The sequence below is a fragment of the Phyllostomus discolor genome, chromosome 1 (genome assembly GCF_004126475.2).
Source record: "Phyllostomus discolor isolate MPI-MPIP mPhyDis1 chromosome 1, mPhyDis1.pri.v3, whole genome shotgun sequence".
NCBI classification, from domain to species: Eukaryota; Metazoa; Chordata; class Mammalia; order Chiroptera; family Phyllostomidae; genus Phyllostomus; species Phyllostomus discolor.
Genome location: NC_040903.2, coordinates 188,684,204 through 188,703,456, shown reverse-complemented (window position 1 = coordinate 188,703,456; position 19,253 = coordinate 188,684,204). Strand labels below are relative to the sequence as shown.

Here is a 19,253-nt window from a genome sequence, read left to right as displayed (position 1 = left end):
GTCTTTTCCTGTGCTGGAACCCTGGGTTGCATGGTCTGTCTCACTCCTCCATTATTCCTCCCAGTTTATCCGTGCAAATGTGGGACCTCCCAATCTGCCAGCCACCACCATGCCACGTGTCCTCTCTGCCCCCCACTTGCCCACCTCTGCCTCTCCTACCAGTCTAAGTGAATGTTTCTTCAATTCCTTGGTTGTCAGCTGCCATACAGTTCAATTTTCTGGCAGTTCTGGTGGCTTTTTGTTTTTGAATTTGTCGTTTTCCTTCTTTTGGTTGTGCAAGGAGGCAAAGTGTATCTACTTATGCCTCCATCTTGACCAGAAGTCCCTGATATCAGAAAGTCTTAATTTCATGAAATTTAATAGTGTTTAAGTTAAACCCTCCAGGACTAAAAGATGATGCTGTTATGTTTCCTTATATATGGATACTAGTATTGTCAATTTCATACTAGACATTGAAAAAGAAAGAAGCTTTGTTACCTTCTGGTTCCAGCAATTTGGGGATTTTTAATTCCTGTTCTGCGATTTTGAAGGCCTCTCTCAGATTGTCTTGGTTGGATCTGTGCTTCATATTCTTCATGTCAATTAGGTCTGGTCGCAAGGCATGAATGACAGCCAAGAAAGCCATCCCATTTCTCCAGCTTGACTTAAAATCTGTCACACTGATAGCCTCCGACCTATCACAAAAGGGTAAAAACACAATATATACTATTTAAAAGAATACATCAAAGTGCCCCACTCTCTTTGACAGTAATTAAAAAAAATTAAGTGAATCAAATAAATCATAAATCATTCTGAGAAAGTATTTCATTTTAACATTGTGGTCAAGTTAAAGTCAAATGCCAAGTTTGATGAGGCCGGTGAACCTACAGAACATTGGTTCTCACAGTGTGGCCCCTGGACCAGTGGCATCAGCATCACGAAGGCCACAAGCACTAGAAATGCAAATCTCTGCCCCCACCCAGACCTACTGAATCAGACTCTGGAGGCAGGCCCAAAACGTGTCCTTCAAAGTCCTCCAGGTGACAATGATACTCAAGTTTAATGCTCCTCACTCAACAATCTGTTGGCTCAAGGCTGACTTTAAACCTCTACATAGAGGTAAGTTCTCTTCACTAGGGTAAACAATTTTCTTTCTCATTGGGACAAATTAAATTATACATTATGGCCAAAACAATGCCACTCCCTTGCTTAAAAGTGGTCATCACAGATGAATGGCTTAACAAAATAAGGTGTATACACGCAGTGGAATATTATTCAGCCCTAAAAAGGAAATTCTGACACATGCTATAACATGAATCAACTTTGAAGATATTATGCTGAGTAAAAGAAGCCAGTGACAAGAGAACAAATGCTTCACAATTCTCCTCATTTAAGGTAAAATTCATATATCAAAAAAGGAGATTGCAGGTTGCCAGAGGCTGAGGGGAAGGAGGAACGGGAAAGTTGTTTAGCAGATACACAATTTCGATTTAGCAAAATGAAAAAAGTCTGGACGTAGAGAATAGTCGTGGCTGTAAAACAATGTGAATGTACTTATTGCTACTACACTAGACACTTAAAATGGTAAATCTTTTATGTATATTTTACCACAATAACAAATTTTGGGGAAAAATTGTAGCTTTTCATTGTATTTAAAATAACATCTCTCACTCTGGCCCACAAAGCCCACACGACTTTGTCCCTGCCTTCCTCTCCCCCTTTATATCACCCCTCCCTTGCACTGTGGCAGCCACACTGGCTTCATTCCTGTTTTTCAATAGTCATGCTGGGTTTGGGGGGTTTTTGGCAGGGGGAGGCATCTGATAAATGTTTTTTTTTCAATTATAGTTTACATTCAATATTATTTGTATTAGTTTCAATTGTATAGCACAGTGGTTAATCATATACTTTACAAAGTATTCCCCTGATATTCCTAGTACCCACCTGTACAAATAATTATGACCATCTTATTGACTATATTTCCTATGCTGTACTTGACATCCCTATAGTCATGCTCTTTTTAATTCTTCTGCTAGGATGCTCTTTCTCCCAGACATTCATATACCTGTAGCCTTCTCCTGCAAGCTTCAGCTGCAAGCTCCTCTTCAGAAAGGTGCTCCATACCCACCTAAGATAAAGGTGACCCTCCCTCATCCTATGCTTGACACTCTCAATCATCGTAAGTTCTTCCTAAGCTAATTGCCAATTATCATACTTATGCATCTGCTTCCCCTACTAGGGTTCAAGACCCTCGAGAGCAAAGGCCTTGTCTTTCTTGTCCGCCACCGTAGGCTCACTCCACAAGCAATAGCTGGCATATATTAATGCTTAATGTATATATTTCAAATCATTCAATTAATCATGAATCTGTATCTGACAAGGGAATCATTATTCTGTATTTGACAAGGGATGAAGATGTTATAAAAAAAAATACAGTTGCCTACAAAGTATGGGAAATATTCTAGAACAACCACAGTTTCCTTTAATATCCTATAAAAAAACACAAGGAAATCCAATGGACTAATTTAAGGTATAAATCACAAAAGGTACTCAAGAAACAGTTTGCTTCAGATGACCTGGGTTTTCCTTAAGAAACAAAGCCTACATTATGACCATGATAAACCATATAACAGCCAGTGATTTTTGCTTGTTTTAAAAATGCATGTATGGGCCCTGGCTGGCGTAGCTCAGTGGATTGAGCACGGGCTGTGAACCAAAGTGTCGCAGGTTCAATTCCCAGTCAGGATACATGCCTGGGTTGCAGGCCACAACCCCCAGCAACTGCGCATTGATGTTTCTCTCTATCTCCCTCTCTTCCCTCTCTAAAAAAAAATAAATAAAATCTTTAAAAAAAAAGGCATGTGTGTTACCTACTATGTCCAGAAATTGTTCCAAATGCTTTTTAAAAAAGTATTACAATACACTTAATAATCCTACAAAGTAATTTAGTATTGTCCACATTTTATGACTGAGGAAACTCAAACACAAAATGTCTAAGGTTACCAGTTAGAAGTTCAGGGAGCCAGGACTCAAACCCAGGTGTTCTGGCTTCAGAGTGGGCACTGAGACACTAAACTAAATTGGCAGCTAAAGGGACAGGGGCTGGGGCTCAAGGCAGGGCCAGACCACCTTCGGAGTGCTGACTGGCAGGGACTGGACTCAGTAAAGCACCTGGCTATGAGGTCAGCTCTGCACTGAGGAGCAGAAACCAATGCCTTAAAGAACATGTTGCTACCAGGCCTCAGAGGCAGGGTTATGCTCCAGGGTGGCTAGGAGGTTCTAGCTCATTTCAAAGTCTCAAATCATTCAGAAATAATAAGCCACAACATGTATCTTACAACACAAGTCATACATTTGAGACCCAGAGAATGACAGAACATTGAGGTGAAAGGTAGCTAATGATACCACCAACGATGGCCAAAAAAGGGAGGATAAACTCCTGATGAATTACTTAAGAAATTGATTACTATATCTTAACAAGTATAGCACAAACTCTATAGTTTTAAAATAAGGAAGAACGTGGGGAAAAGATAAATTTCAGTAAAGTATGTGAACTTTGAAAGGGTTTAAAGCTTATTTATGCATAAATGAAACAAATCTGAACATGATGTAATAATGTTTTTCCCACATGCTGTATTTTAGATTTTAAAACTTTAGAAAACTGCAGTCAATTTGTCTCCAGGAGGTTCAAGAAAAAGTTGGTTCAGTACTTATAACCTATAAGATATATATGGTTGGGTCCCTCACACAACAGAGGATAGATGACAAAGAAAGGTGAAGCTGAAAGCAGAAATTAGCCTCTTTGTCTTTCATTAGGAAGGAGTTACTCAGAAACCTGGCATTTTTTGAAAAGGCTCAGCAACATCTTCATGCCTCTGTTCATCCGGACAATGCTAGGGTGTGGCAAGGAATGCCTTTTGAACTCCACGGCTCTTCTCGTGGTGAGTTCTCCTGCATCCTAATTCTTTATTTTTCTTAAATTCCCTCCCAGTAGTTAGTTAAAATGAAAAAGTAAATGTCTCCCAAGAGCAGAAAACATTTTTCTTTGTAAAAAAGAAATTATGAGCACTAATTTCCCTTCACCATCCCTACTTTTTTAAAAAGCACGCTCTTGTCTGTTTCCTAACTGAGCTCTGAGTCACTAAACATGGGGACTGTAGTCTTTGAATGTAGTTATATTCAGCTCCAGGAGATAATCTTATAAATGGGTTACTTATTCACTTATGTGTTCATTCATCCACTCAATGCATATTTATGGAGCACTTACCATGAACTCACATTATACTAAGTTCTAAGAATACACAGTCAATTAAGACGCAGTCTTGACTTTTAAAGAGCTCTTAGTATGGTAAAACTTTTGGACCCTGAATCCACCTTCCAGATCATAGGGAATTGTACCTAAAGGAAGTGATACAGAAAGGCCACTTTATCCGCACACAGTAAGAGGCCAGACACACATGCAGATGGGAGTGAGGTTAAGTTACCCAAACAATACCACCTTCTAGCCTGTGAAACCAAGAGTGGCAGAGCTCACAGACTTCCATAATTGGTAGATGCACTATGAGAGGAAGGGGGTAGTGAGCACTGGCCTGAATTTCAGACCTAGAGGTCAATAATGCTGTGTTGGTGGGTAGAGCTGCCCCGTGTACCTCCTTTGGTCTTAGCAGACCACTTACGTGGCACATTGCTCCTGAGCCCATATGAGAAGAGCCTTCTTTGCAGACATCTGCCACCTTTCTTGGGCTTTTGACCATTTCTTAGCTGGAGGGCTTGAGGTAGGAGATGACTCTACCACACTCACATCATCCAGGGAAGACTGATTGTAATTGCAAGAAAGAGCCTGGGCAAGTTCTGCAATCTAAAGAAGACATAATGACAGTTAACATACACAGGATCATAAGTTAGCAGCACTGAGGCAAAACCTTCAGCCAAAACAAGATGTAAGAAGTATCATATAACAGTGACAGTTTACTCATGGTAAAATGAGAAACAGCCAAATGCGTGGATAACAGCATTTGTCATCTGGGGCTACACTCTGGTTCTCTGTCAGTGGAGCTGGGTAACTCTTTGCCCTCAATCAGGCATGATGTTCCATATTGAGGGCAAGCAGCTACCCAGCCCCTAAAGCGCTTACAGAGGGTTTTACTGATGGTCAGCGTCTGCCAGTTCATACTGAACTGAACTAAGCAGAGCTCCTAATTTAGAGTATCTGCAGAGATTGGGTCAATTAAAATGCATCTTTGAATATAAACTATTAAGAAACAAATACACATACAGAAAAAACTGCATGTTGCAGAATTATTAGTCTGAGCAAGGGTCCTCAAAAATAGGGAGATTTTAAAAGTTCAGTGGGTTCATTTTCAAGGATTTACTGCTGAAGCTTTCTACTCTCTCTTCTGCCAAAGTAGATACACAATAATAAGCAAAAATTTACCATGACAGGTTCTATTCAGACTGTATCATGGATAAGTCAGGATACTATGATAATTCAGCTTTCAATTTTCAACTGAAAAATAACAAGTGGCAAAGGAGGTGCTATGTATGTCCCACTTAGCAAGACTTCCAGTGTTCTATTTCTGGGAGAAGCTCAGGAGTGAGTCTGACATCAAGTCACACTTACTGTATTACACTTATTTCACACTGTGGGAATTAGAACAGAAAAATGATTTTCGTATCATCAAACTACTTACATCAAAGTGTAATATAATTGTCCAAATTAGGCCGAGAATAATGGATGGATTTCCCTCTATAATATCAGTAACGTGAATATTTATTAGCTTGATCTAGAAAAGAAAAAACTTCAAGTTAAAAGGGAAAAATATTTCACAGTAGTAATCTCTCCAGTGAATTTCCAAGGGAAATGCATACTCACCGATCGGCTTTTTAGGAATGTCAGGGCATGTTCTATATTGAGTCTACACTGGAATGTATTAGATCCTTTATCGCGAGGCTATGAAATTCAAGCAAAATAGATTACTCAGAAATACCAATTTTTTTTAAAGTCAACCAAAAGTTTCTTAATGTCATTTTAAGAGCTTACCAATTCCTGCCCGGAGAGTACTTCCAGCAGGTCCAGGAGGATGTGCCCCTTTTTAATGTCTGTGAACAGGTCTGATACAACCGAGGGAGGAGTGTGCTGCAAAAGGTCACAAGAAAAAGAATCTCAAACTCTGGTCTGAAAACACAGTACCTGTCAGAAGCTCATAAATGTGCATTACAGCTTTGCAAAAGCTGAGACTCGGCAGTGATTTTCTTCTTAATGAACAGAATGATAGAGAACACACGAAGTTACATATCCAAACATGATAAGTAGTGAGCTTAATTTATCTCGTGGCAAACTTCCAGTAACACGACACTCTTGCAGCTTTCACTGAGAGCCTAAGACCTGTGCGTAGAAGCGGCTGAATTCAAGACATTTAGAATCAGCCAATAGTGACCCATTTGGGAAGCAGATTACATCTCTGGAGTAGCCTATTTATGAATTTACCCTTTTTAGAATTCCGAGCACTGTGTTGGGATGGCTGGCCCGTGAGAAGAGGCTCATTCATTTTGTATCTAGGTTATTCCAGGCACCTGGCATCACTGAGAGAGAGAATAGCACAGTGATTACAATCGAGGCCTCTGGGTCCAGACTGCCTGGATTTGTATCCCAGCACTATCACTAACAAGCTCTGTGACCTTAGTTCTCTGTACGTTGCTTTCCTTGTTCTGTAAACAGGAATAACACTGTCTATCTCATGGGAACATTGTGAAATCATTAAAATGTAATGAGTAGTCAGTACAGGAAGTCCCCAATATATGATGATTTGAGTTACAACTTTTTGACTTCGCAATGCTGCAAGAGCAATATGCATTCAGTAGAAACCATATGTCAAATTTACAATTTTGATCTTTTCCTGACTAGCCATATGCGGTATGATACTGTCTCCCGATGCTGGGCAGCAGCAGTGACCACAGCCCCCAGTCAGCTATGGGATCACGAGAGCACGCACCTGACCCTGCACAGTGTGTTCCCTGGTAGATGGCTCTGCCCACCTGTCGGCTAGTGCACAGTTCTGAGCACAGTTAGAGTAAGCTAAGCTGGGCTATGATGTTTGGTAGGGTAGGTATATTATATGCATTTTTGACATGACAGTTTCAACTTGTGATGAGTTTGTTAGGATGGAAGTCAATAAGTCAGCAATCATCAACCTTTTTCTTTTCATGGTACACATAAACTAATTATTAAAATGCTGCAGTGCACCAAAAATATATATATATTTTTGTCTTTCTGACAAAAAATAGGTATAATTTTGATTCATTCACGCTGGACAGCTACTGTTGGGCTGGCTGCTGTCATTGTTTTACATGACAATCTAAGGGAAAAGAGGTCAGTACCCCTGACTAAACAGTCAGGTATTGCATGTTTAAAAATTCTGGTGGCACGCCAGTGGAAAATTGCTGCCATAAGTCATGGAGCATCTATCTGCACATTTGAATAACTTAGGACAGTGTCTAACATGTAACACTCAATTTACAGGAATCATAATTATTATAATTTCATTTGATAACAGATTCGCTGCTGCTTTCAGCATTGTTACAGCGCTGCCTCCCATATCCTTAGCAAAAGGGCCTCTCGGTGTGTGTTAGGAGAGAATAACAAACACACAAAAACAAGACCAAGGTGACACTAAGCACATTCTTTCAACACTTACATGTCACCAGTGCCATTTTGGGCACCCAAGCTGAGGGAGTAGGAGAGGTAACTTTAAATTTATAGCTGAATTTGCTCTCTTTTTCCTCACCTTTGCCAGCTGTGAGTTTATCCAGCAGGTGAAGGTTTTCTTCTGAGTGTCTTCCTGTTCAGCTGTTTAAAAAGGACAAGAGCAGTTATAAAACAAGAAGCCTTAGGGACAATTTGAACACCTCAGAGCTTCGAAGTCTGTCACTCCAGGTATGTGTGTGTGTTCACCATCTCACAAACCTTCTAGGACTTGGTCTAAATTTCAGGTGTTCATCCAGGCTATTTTGGAAACACTTTGTTGATAGGAGTTACCCTTGAAAGCCACAAGTTAGCTGATGAAAGACAATAGTTTTTACTACTTTTTACTGACAGAGGAAATTAAGTCCCTGCAGGGCTGCCACAGTGCCACACGAGGAGCCATAAGCAAAGAGCAGCATCCCTAACCCACCCAGAAGGACCACAGTCTAAACCGACATCAGTGAGTGTTTAAAGACAGACCCTAGAACATCTGCAGACATTTTAAAAGGCCCATAAAGTCATGGCAGTTTAGTCTTTACATTTAACATTGAATATTTATCATGGAGAATATATTGCCACTGAATTAACTATAAATGAGCTGCAATTAGAGTCAGAGAGACCTGTGTTCAAATCCTGCCTCTGTTACTGAGCTGTTGTGTGGCACAGAGCAGTTTCCTCATGGAACAAAGTAAGAAGCACTCAGCTCAAGAGACTATTACTGATTCACTTAAAGTGAACAGATTCCGGCACATAGTGGATGGATTAGTCCTGGCTTTGACTCTTATTAACCAGGCAGGAGTCAAGAGAAAGATCTGAACACTCCGAGTAGACCTTCCCTTCCTCCCCAGGCAGGAGCGGGCCCCACACAAACACCACACTTCCCCACACCTCCTACCCTCTCAGCTTCAGCAGACATCCGTCCTCAGCTCTGAGGCCAAGGGTTAGTAGCCCTGCACACATGGACCGACTCTCCGTGTCCCCCCATCTCCTTACCCTGCTGGAACCAGGATAACTGTAAGCCCGGACACCCACTTCTCACTGCACCCAAGGCTCACAGTCTTGTCACCACCATCAAGTGCACCAGGTCTCATCTCACCATGCCTTTGTCCCTGATTACGTCCGTGCACATGTATACATGTACACACACAGACCACACACATGGCACACACATCGCACACATGTACACATACAGCCCAGACTTTAGGTTGAAGAATAGAAGAGAATCTGAGCAAATGGGCTTTTAGGGTGCTTACAACTGTTTAATAAGTATGTGACTGATCAGATATTAAAACTGTACTTTGCCTCATTGGATCTTTACCTTTCTGAACCCACTGCATTTTTTTCTGTATTACCAAGTTAAGTAGGTATAGCCCAGTGACTTATACCTTATAGGGTGCTCAATAATTGTTAGCTGAACTGAATGCAGTTCTGAGAAGCCAACTGGATAATTTAGGCTTTGCAGAGTTATTTCTGTTCTGTATACATTTCACTTAACAAAAGAATTACAGATACCACATTTTGTCCTATAATTAAATCTTCTGAAATCTCTGAGAATTTTTTTTTGCCTCCAGTGTAAGACAATCATCTTAAACAAGTACTGACACTTACCAAAAACTGCACTGAGGGCTAACTTTGTTCCTCAATAGAAAAAACTAGAGAATAAGTTTTTATGATCCCAGGATGGAGTCACATGCACATAATATACATTAATCAAGAGCAGGTATAAAAGCAAGGAGGGACCTATCATTATCATAACAATAAAGCAGAAAGTCAAAAGAAAAAAAAACCCAAAGATGACTCTCTTCCTACCCTTAAGGGTCCAAGAGAGATTTTTCTTTCTAGGTGATAAGAGTATGAAAAAGAAACTCATCAGAAACACTACTAGGTCCAAAAGATAGAATCAGCACTAACTTCAGAGGAGTTAACAGCATGGCAGGGAGCGAGCGGAGGTGTCACTTCTAAATCCCCTTGGAGGGGGTGAAATCCTGGCACAAAATTGAGTATAAAAACAGCATTATGCGCCTACGGAGTGTAAGTACACTATTCCATGTCCACCTGGCCTCCTCAGCCATTTTGAACAATTTCCAAGTAAAATGAGGGGTCATTCCACTTTCATGGGAATGAAAGGGGCTTGGTACGAGCTCACCGAGGACCAGGAAGGAACTTTCCTCAGCTGAGAAAACAGGCAGGAAAACCAGGGCTCTAACTGGGTTGTTCGAATTACAGTGCCTAATCTAATCTGAGGTTGGACTGAGGAACACTCTCTGACCGGGACAGAAACTCAAATGTAAAACAACCAAAAATTTTCCAATGGAACCCTTAAGTTTTCCCTGTCCTAATTTGATTACAATCTAATAGCAACAAGGGGAGAAAAAACACTAAGGGGAGCAGTCCAATCAAACCCCTGTCCAGAACTCTCCAGTCAGCAGAGGAAACTGCACAAATGAAACACACCTTCGGGAAAATGATTTAGAAAGGAAACTCTCTGGCTTTGAACTAACCCATTGTCCAAACTTAAAGAACACCTCGTCATCCTGGAAATCAGAACCCTCCACATTCAACAAGGGCCCTTTGCTAATGGCAAACAAAGATGTCCCGGGTACAATTAAACACCTTTGTAGCCGCTCAATTAAATGGTGTTGAATGCGCCATTTCATTTATCCCTTGACACACTTCTCTCACATTTTCTTCATACTGGCTTATCCCTGAAAAACAGTATTAATTCAATGGGAACCACAGTCAAATAGCTATGGCAGGATAAGTAACCTTTTGTTCTTTTTCAAAGTCTGATCCGTTGGGGAAAAAAATAGTTGAGAGCCACATGTTTTAAAGCAACTTAATTTGAGTGGATGAGATTTTTTTTGAACGGTTGGATTTTGTTTTTTAATTTCCAGGGTAATGTTTTATAAAATAAAACTCTTCTCAAAATGGCATGTAGAGAATAGAACCTTTTAGTCGACAGATGTTAGGAGCAAAAAAAGCGGCCCCCCCCCCCAAAAAAACCCTATTACAAGGATGAGTTTCTTAAAATGCCATGAAATGGAGTTCTGTATTCTGATTTTGAAAAGCAAATAAGAAATACATATGATATAGGAAAATATACTCAGTGAATTTTATTCAGGCCCATATAAGTATCCTTCACAATCATTCTTAGAAAATATCTGAATTTGAGAAATGAGGCATAGACGGAAAAGATTTTCTCTACGTTCATTACCATAAAAATACACTTAATCCCTCACTCTGTTCTTATTCAATCTGTCTTTTGTGAGCTGGCAACTCCTATTGTTAGCTGGAAGGGAATCTAAATGAAAGCACCAGAGTTAAGTGCAATTAAAGAGTATGAATTTTAAGTGCATTATAAAGCTCATTATAAAACTACCATGGCTACTGGGTCTCAGAAAGATCAAGTTTCACAAAAGTTCATCTAAAATGTTGACTCCAAGAGTCCTCCCTGGTGGTAAGAATTCACAAGCGGCTACCCCAGGCATAGGAACCACTAGTTTTACACATTCCCTTAAACATGGCGCAATGCATTACTATGATGTGGCTTCTCCAAGAATGTTTTCTACTACACCAAGTCCCTGAAGAAGCTTTACAACCTCCTTCTATCTACGAATTTCTCTTTTTGCCTTTCCATTATTGGCTTATTGATGACAGGTTTACTGCACTCGGCCCCACATTCATTACTCTGACCTTTCATTAGAATCTTTGGATCATTTCCTAATTCTTAATTAATGAATTATAAATTCTTAGCCTAACATTCTAGGCCATTCATAATTTGACTCCAGTCTACTTTTTCCTGACTTGTGTCCCATGATTTCTCTATTCATATCCTATATTGACTCCTATCGTATTTCTTCAACCAAGCTAAGATAGCTACTGGGCCAGCATAGGGACCTGGGCCTGGGATCCCAAGGAGGCCAGATGGCCATAAGGAACACTGGATTGCAAAAATGTCACCACCCCTCTATTTCCTACTCAAAAACAAAGGTAAGCTGATTTCATTTCCCTTCTACCCTCCTGCTAACCTGCATTCACAGTTGATGAAGGTTTGACCTCTTATATGACCTTCCCAGGGTGGCAGTAATGGGCATTCAGTCCACCAGCTTGCCCCCAAAGCCAGGCAGGAACAGAGTTACCAGGCCACGCAGCTGGAAAAGGAAGTCACCCAGCTCTGACATGGAAAATTCCACAAGCCTGCCTTTTCAAAACACCCGCATTTTCACGCAAGCCTGCTTTGTCCCCAGCTTATAAAAGCAGCCAAGAGCCAACCCCAAGCCAGTTCAGAGGACCTTCCTTTCCTCTGTGCTGATTCCCTTGTGCTGGAGCATAAGGGTAATAAAATCTGTCTGGAAATGCCTCTGGGGTTTTCCTCTCAATTTCTATCTTGGGGAACCTGAGAACCCCAACATCGGTAACACTACAATTCCCCAAGTAAGTTTCAGTTTTTTATGCAGCGTCATGCTATGTACCCTCTGGAATGGCCAGTCTTCCTGGTTCCCTCTGCATCCAGAGAAACGCCAGCACAGTGCACTTGGTGGACACGCAATCAGCATTTGTTAAAACAGGACATGGCCTGTTTGAAAGGACATAGCCCTTTCCTAAAGGGAAATAGAAATAATCTCTTTTGGCTCTTGCCTCCCACAATACTTCGCTGGATCTTTACCTATTATTATTACTGTTAGAAAATAATATATAGTCCTCATAAAACATGTGTTCAAACAGTAATAGAAATGAAAAGTTAATCTTAACCTTCCCAATGCCTCCCTTTTTCCCTTCCCGAGAGATAACATTAACAGTTTCCTGTGCATTCTTTTAGATTATGCATATAAAGAATAAAAATTCTAACTCATAAAAAAGAACAAAGTAGACTTATATATGTGCTGATGTGGACATATTAAGTGAAAAAGAGCAAACTGGAAAAATAGTATGTTTGGTATTATTCGATCTGCTGTATTTCTATTCAAGGAGAGCTATACATAAAACCCAACGGTTTGTTTCTATCTATGGCAATTACCACTGGCTCCTCATGTACTGGAGTCATACACCTGCATGTGGTTTCTTTCCTACTCTGTGTATGAACCTGAGACATTTATGTTTTGCTGTTTTTGCTTCCCTTTGCACAATGCCAAATAGAGAAGATGCTCAACAAATATTTGCTGATTCAAAGACTTAGTAAATGCTAAAAGTGTGGAGGATCAACAGGCCTATCATTATATGGAGAAGAAGAACGTCCTGGCAATGGTTACTGGGTCTACATCTTACCTAATTCTCGTTTGAATAACTCCTGGGCAGTTTCCTTCTTCAACTAATAAAATGTCCTGAATACAAGGGTGTGTACTAATGAGACCCTGTTGCTGTTCCCTAAAACAATGCTGCAAATCCACTGTTCGCTGGGACAGACAATGGCAAAGATAACTAAATTCAGAGAACAATGCAACACATTTTAACCATGTGTTCCAAAAGCCAGCCCAAAGAATTTTAATCAAGCTATTATCCAATAGAAATGGAAGTAAAAATAATAAAGCCACCTCTTCTATTGTTTCTCATGGAAATGATAATAAACAAATAAATGAAAAAACAAATTAAGGGAACAAAAACACACAGGCACACAAACATAAAAAGCCTAAAATATGTGAAGAATAAACAGGAAAAGGCCTGTTACGTACCACAAAAGGGAGACTATTAACTAACAGAGGGAGCAGGAGGACAATTCACAACACATTTTTTTTGCAACCAACCACAAACAAACAAGCAAGCAAGAAAAATAAACACTGTCATAAGAAGACTGAGATCTTGTTTGATGAACCAGAAAAGTGAGTTTAGAAGGTAAGTCCTAGTTTACAACCTCAAGATTCTTTTAGTTTACATATCCCGCCCCCCCCCCACCCTGATGATCCATGTTGTCACCACGGAGAAAACAGCACTTGCCTGTTAAACTCAGCTTTCCAGGACTAAAATCACATTCTACTGCCTTGCTTCTCCCCAAACCCGTTCTCACTCGTGGTTCCATATCACAGATGTGACACCACCATCGTTTATCATCCCCAAGTACAGCCTACCACCAAATCCGGCCACATTTGCCTCCACACAGCTCCCCCAGCCCTCCTGTGGGATCCACCATCAGCTGTGTCCTGTACTACTTCCCCGGCCACTAGGTCTACTCTACTGTAACCTGTTTCCACTTCAAGCAGTAAATCTGATCAGAGTACCCTTTCCACCCTTTGATGGTTTCTCTCTGCTCTGGATCAAGAGTAAACTTCCCTAACAGGCTTGGAGGTCTTGTGTAGTCCACGCCAGGGCATCTTGCTGGCCTCGGCACACACCCCTCTCCCCTGATTGCAGGGCTCAGGTCACTCTACCTTCTCTCAGGACCTTTACAAGCTGTGTTCCCACCTGCCACAGCCATTTGCACCACCCCATACACATTCCCTTCAGCTGGTTAACATTTCCTTGTGCTTAGATCTTAGCTCAACTGGTATGTACTGAAGGAAACCTAACAGATTGACATCTGTCTTTTATTTGCTTTCATAGAGTCATGGATTCCTGCCCCCTATTTAGGTTAGCCCTTGCCTCAACTTGTAAAAACTGTCAAGGTTCAGAGCACTGACTCTAGAGCCAGACAACCTAGTTGACAACGGGTTTGATCCCGTTTCAGCCACTTAGCTGTATGCTTCAGTCTTATCTGTCAAATGGGGATAATAACTTCACAGAGCTGTCAGGAGAATTAAGTACTTACAAATACATAGATCTGAGGTCAACAAAATTAACCCAAAGGCTAAATCTGGTTTGCCACCTATTTTTGTAAGTAAAATTTTATTGAAACATACATTCATTGTATCTGTAGCTACTTTCATGCTAAAATGGCAAAGTTGTGTATTAGCAACAGCAACCATCTGGACCTCAAAGACTTTATTTACTACCTGGCCCTTCACGAAAAAACTGTGCAATTCCAGGCAGGGACTAAGATTAGTCTACCCAAACAAAAGTCAACTACAACATGGATAAACTTTAAAAACATGTTAAGTGAAAGAAGTCAGTCACAAAATACCACATGTTATATGATTCTATTTGTATGAAATATCCAGAATAGGCCAATTTAGAGAGATGGCAGGCAGACCAGTGTTTGCCAAGCACTGGGGATAAGGGTAGGGATTGGGAGTCGGAGGTTTTAAGAATGACAGTTAAAGTGTATGGGTTTTCCTTCTGGGGTAATAAAGTGTTCAGAAATTAAATGTGGTAGTTGCACAACTCTGAGAATGTAATAAAAACCATTGAATTCTACACTTATTTAAAAGGGTGAGTTGTGTGGTTTGTGAATTACATCTGAATTATATCTTTCTTTTAACTATTGATTTTAGAGAGACAGGAGAGAAAAAAGACAAATTTGCTGTTCTACTTCATGATTCTTATATGTGCACTGACCAGAGACCAAATTTGCAATATTGAGGCCCTGGCTGGTGTGGTTCAGTGGACTGAGTGCTGGCCTGAGAACCAAAGAGTCACCGGTTCGATTCCCAGTCAGGGCACATGCCTGGATTACAGGCCGGGTCCCCAGTTGGGGTTATGCAAGAGGCAACCACACATTGATGTTTCTCTCCTTCTCTTTCTCCTTCCCTTCCTCTCTCTCTTAAAATAAATAATATCTTTTTTCAAAAATGGAAGAAAAAAACAAACAACAAACCTTGCAACTTTGGTATATTAGGACAACACTGTCCTACCCAGGACAGTGGGACTGATCCACCCAGCCAGGGCTTGAATTGTATCTCAGTAAAACTGTTCCCCCCATCAAATATCAGCTAATATTTGATTAATCTATCTCCTCATTAGCCAATAGTCTCCATGAGCCAAGTCTGACTTTGTTCCTCATATTGCCTGCAGCTCCTACTCCAGTGCAGTTCATGCACAAATTCAGAAAATGTTCGTTGAATGAATGGTTAAATGGCTGGGGAAGGAGGGAGCAAAGCTTGGTTGCTGCTTTTCCTTAATCAACATAGAGAATTGAGTGCCTAGTGTGTTAGGAAAATATATGACACACAACAAATGATATCCACTTCGGGCCTTAGCTTGTGAATCCAGTAACTTCGTGTTGCCACATGAGTGAACCACACCCTTATGTGAACACCTGAGATTTTCACACTGAGGCTTTTGTTTCCAGCCTTACTGGCCAACATAGCTCCTGGCTCTCTGGGTAAGCAAATCTTGTCTTTCTAGCCCATGAAAATGAGCTCACAATACAGGTAGAATGTCTAGACTCTAGGTGCTATTTGTCTCTTCTCTTCCTCACCCTCTTCTGACTCATCTGAGTTACTCACTAAATATCTGTGGAATGCATAAACCAAAGAAATAACTACATTTCTTTTAACACATAATTCTTACTCCTTCCTACCTTTTATCTACCACATGGAACTGTGAGCACTGGTCTTTTGAAAATCAAGACCTGAACGCCTTCCCCTGGGGCAGCAGTCCCAGCACCTCTGACTTCTGAATGCAAAACTACCAGACTGCACTGAAGAGATCTGTGCTGTGATTAGGCACCTAGGGCTCTCCCACTTTTGAATGCCAGCAAATTACTCAGGGGCACTGATTAAGTAAGTGCAGGGTTCCGGGTCCCAATTCCCAAAGATTCTGATTCAGGGGTTCTCAAAACTCACTTTGAGAAATACTTCTGTAAAGTTATTGGGCTAATTTACGTGTGCGACATATTCGTGAGACAATATAAGGGGACAGGAAGGGCCTGACAAAAATGGTGGTGATCTAATGAACTCAAATATTAATAATAATGTAACTAAATACAAATCTATTACGATGTGTGGGTATCCTAAGACATACTTGAAGGGGCTCAGAAGGCTTACTGAATAAGTCCAAGAATAAGTGGAAACTCAAGGGTAAAAAATAATGATTCTATCTCACTAAAGCCTTTGGACGAAGTAGTCAGGTGAGTGTTTTATAAAAAGGCAAAAGATTTATATGATCTAAAGAGAAACCAGAGTACAGGTGAGCATTTTATAAATGAGAACGTTGTAGCTCCCAGAAGATGAATGAGCTTTATTGATTCATTCAGTAAACATGTACTGAAAGCCTGCTATGTCCTGGCCACTGTGCTCCAGATCTCACATCTGGCAGAGGAGAAATTCAAATCCAGATGTGCTTGACACCAAAATCCATGTTCTTTTTATTTTAACTAAAAACCAGCTGAAATGTCAGATCCATGACCCCTCCCAGCCACCACCCTATGTCTCTTTCCCTTCAAATGCAAACTTCTTGAAATAATTGTCTACACTAGCTGTCTTCACTTCCTTACCTACCATCCAACTTCCCAATTCACTAAAAGTTTAGCTTCTACCCCAACCACTCTACTTAATTCTCACCTAGGCCACCTATAATATTCCCACTGTAAACTCCATGGGTGCTTTTCAGAACTCACTAGATATCTTGAAACTTCTAATACTGTTCACCACCCTTTCCTTCATCGGATTCCATGACATCACAGCCACCTGGTCCTCCTCCTATTCTCTGGACACCCCTCCTCAGGCTCTATTATGGGCTTGTTTTTTGTTTTTCCTGTGTTTATAATGTTTTGCCTAGGTCCCTCTTCTCTTTTTCTAGATATTTTCATCTACTCCAAGGGAATAAATCACCATTTATATTTTAATAATGCCCAAATCTTTACCTTCAGCCCAGGTATCTATTTCTCCTGGGCTTCATGCCCATATGTCCTATTATCTTGAAAGAATCTCCACTTAGTTATTCCATAGATACTTCAAACTCACCATTTCCAGAACTGAGTCATCATCTCTAACCAACTCCTTCCCAACCAAAGTTGTTCTGTTGCATTTTTTTTCAGTGACTGGTTCCATCATCCATTCATTTGCCCTGAGTCATCTTTGATGCTACCTTCTCCCTCATTTCGCCACACCTAATCAAAAAGCCCTGATAACTATCTCAATAAAGCCTAAAATAAAGTAAAATAATTTTGAAGTCCTGAAGATTGTCCGTATGAGATATCTCTCAATATCCATTTCCCTCCACCCCCACGGGCACCATGCTCTCTCAGGTGGACCACTGCAACAGACTTAAACTGGTCTTTCCATCTTCACACTCACTCCCACAAAGTCCCCTCCCACAGGGCAGCCTGGGTGATTTCTGAACTCAATTCTGAATATGTCTCTACTCAGAATCCTTCAATTGCTGCTTCTTCCTCATCTTAGGAAAATTTTCAAACCACTACATACAAGTGTGAGCAAAGGTAGGTTTACAGTTATAATACAAATAAATAACACCATAATTAATAAATAATGGTAAAAGAATAAACTGTGTTTCACATACTCACAACTGCAAACCCACTTTTGCCCTCCTCTATATTTCCATGACCTTCTAGAGCCTCATTTCTTAACATTCTCCCTCAAACTCGAATGCTTGCCTTGCTCTCAACACGGGCTCATGCCACCACTTGTCCACCACAATGCAGCCACCAGGCTCCCTTTGCCCCACGAATTCACCAAGTTTGTTTCTATCTGTGAGCTCTGTTTTGAGCTATCACCTCAGACTGGAGTGCTCTTCTCTTATTCTTTGCAAGGCAGACCTTTGTGTTATTCAAAGGCTCCTTAAATGTTCCTCCTCAGAGAACCCATTTCTGGCCACCCAGTCTAAAGACACCCAGACACTATTACATAAATCTGTTTTTAATCCTCTACAGAGCTTGCCACATGCGGTCATTTTTCTTAATAATTTATTCTTTGTCTTTCTGACTTAAATGCAAGCACCATGGACGTAGGAAGCTTGCTGGAATTGTTAGCCTCAGTGTTCTCTTAACATAAAACAGTGCTTGATGCAGGGTCGGATCTCAGAAACACACGTCTCCCAAACAAATCTACAAACAGATTTACCTTTGCTCATAAAAACCAAATGATGTGATGAAGCAATATGAGTTCACCTGCATGTTAAGAAATATTTTTTTGGAGACATTAGATCCCTTTGTAAGTTTTGCCAAGAAAACATTCAGACCAAGGCAAACAGATACACAGGAGAACTAATTCCCACTGTTAATAATCCTATGTAACTGAAGACAAAGCCAAAAATTCCGATGTTCTGGAAAGACCCTAAATGTCTCCTGTACTTGAGAGGGGCCTTTCAGTTCTGTATTTGAGCCAGGTGCCCTTCCTCTTGTAACACTGCATTGCTGATGTGATTGGTAATGGCCCCTGCAGTAAAGGGACGGGTGAGTGCTGCTCTGCCCTAGAGGTGGGCAGTGTGTGTGTGGCTAAGCTTCTGCCATTTTCTTCCTCTGCTCCTTCACCATGTGTCACTGCACAGACCATCAATGACCAGGACAGATTATTCACCCAGAATCTCATGTCTCTGCTCCAGTGATACACACCTTTAGAACTTTGAACATGTCACCTCTCTGAAAAATCACCCACATCCTTTTATTTACCACTTCCAAATGACTCTAAAAATGCCTGCTGGTCATAAACTTCGGTTCTCATAGATATATTGGGTTAGCCAAAAAGTGCCTTAAGGTTTTTTGGGT

At 40.8% G+C, this 19,253-nt stretch overlaps 1 protein-coding gene across 7 annotated transcripts in view; it reads right to left on the bottom strand.

Moving 5' to 3' along the window:
* Nucleotides 1-19,253, bottom strand: part of SYNE2 (spectrin repeat containing nuclear envelope protein 2) — a 293,026-nt gene that overhangs the window by 218,994 nt on the left and 54,779 nt on the right. For all 7 annotated transcript variants that reach the window (XM_036010877.1, XM_036010883.1, XM_036010867.1 and 4 more), the window contains exons 3-8: nucleotides 7,764-7,825; nucleotides 6,020-6,115; nucleotides 5,852-5,929; nucleotides 5,670-5,762; nucleotides 4,656-4,837; nucleotides 478-674 (exon numbers count right to left, since the gene is read on the bottom strand). In XM_036010877.1, coding sequence (XP_035866770.1) covers nucleotides 478-674; nucleotides 4,656-4,837; nucleotides 5,670-5,762; nucleotides 5,852-5,929; nucleotides 6,020-6,115; nucleotides 7,764-7,825 — 708 coding nt within the window. The remainder of the gene's footprint in view (nucleotides 1-477; nucleotides 675-4,655; nucleotides 4,838-5,669; nucleotides 5,763-5,851; nucleotides 5,930-6,019; nucleotides 6,116-7,763; nucleotides 7,826-19,253) is intronic.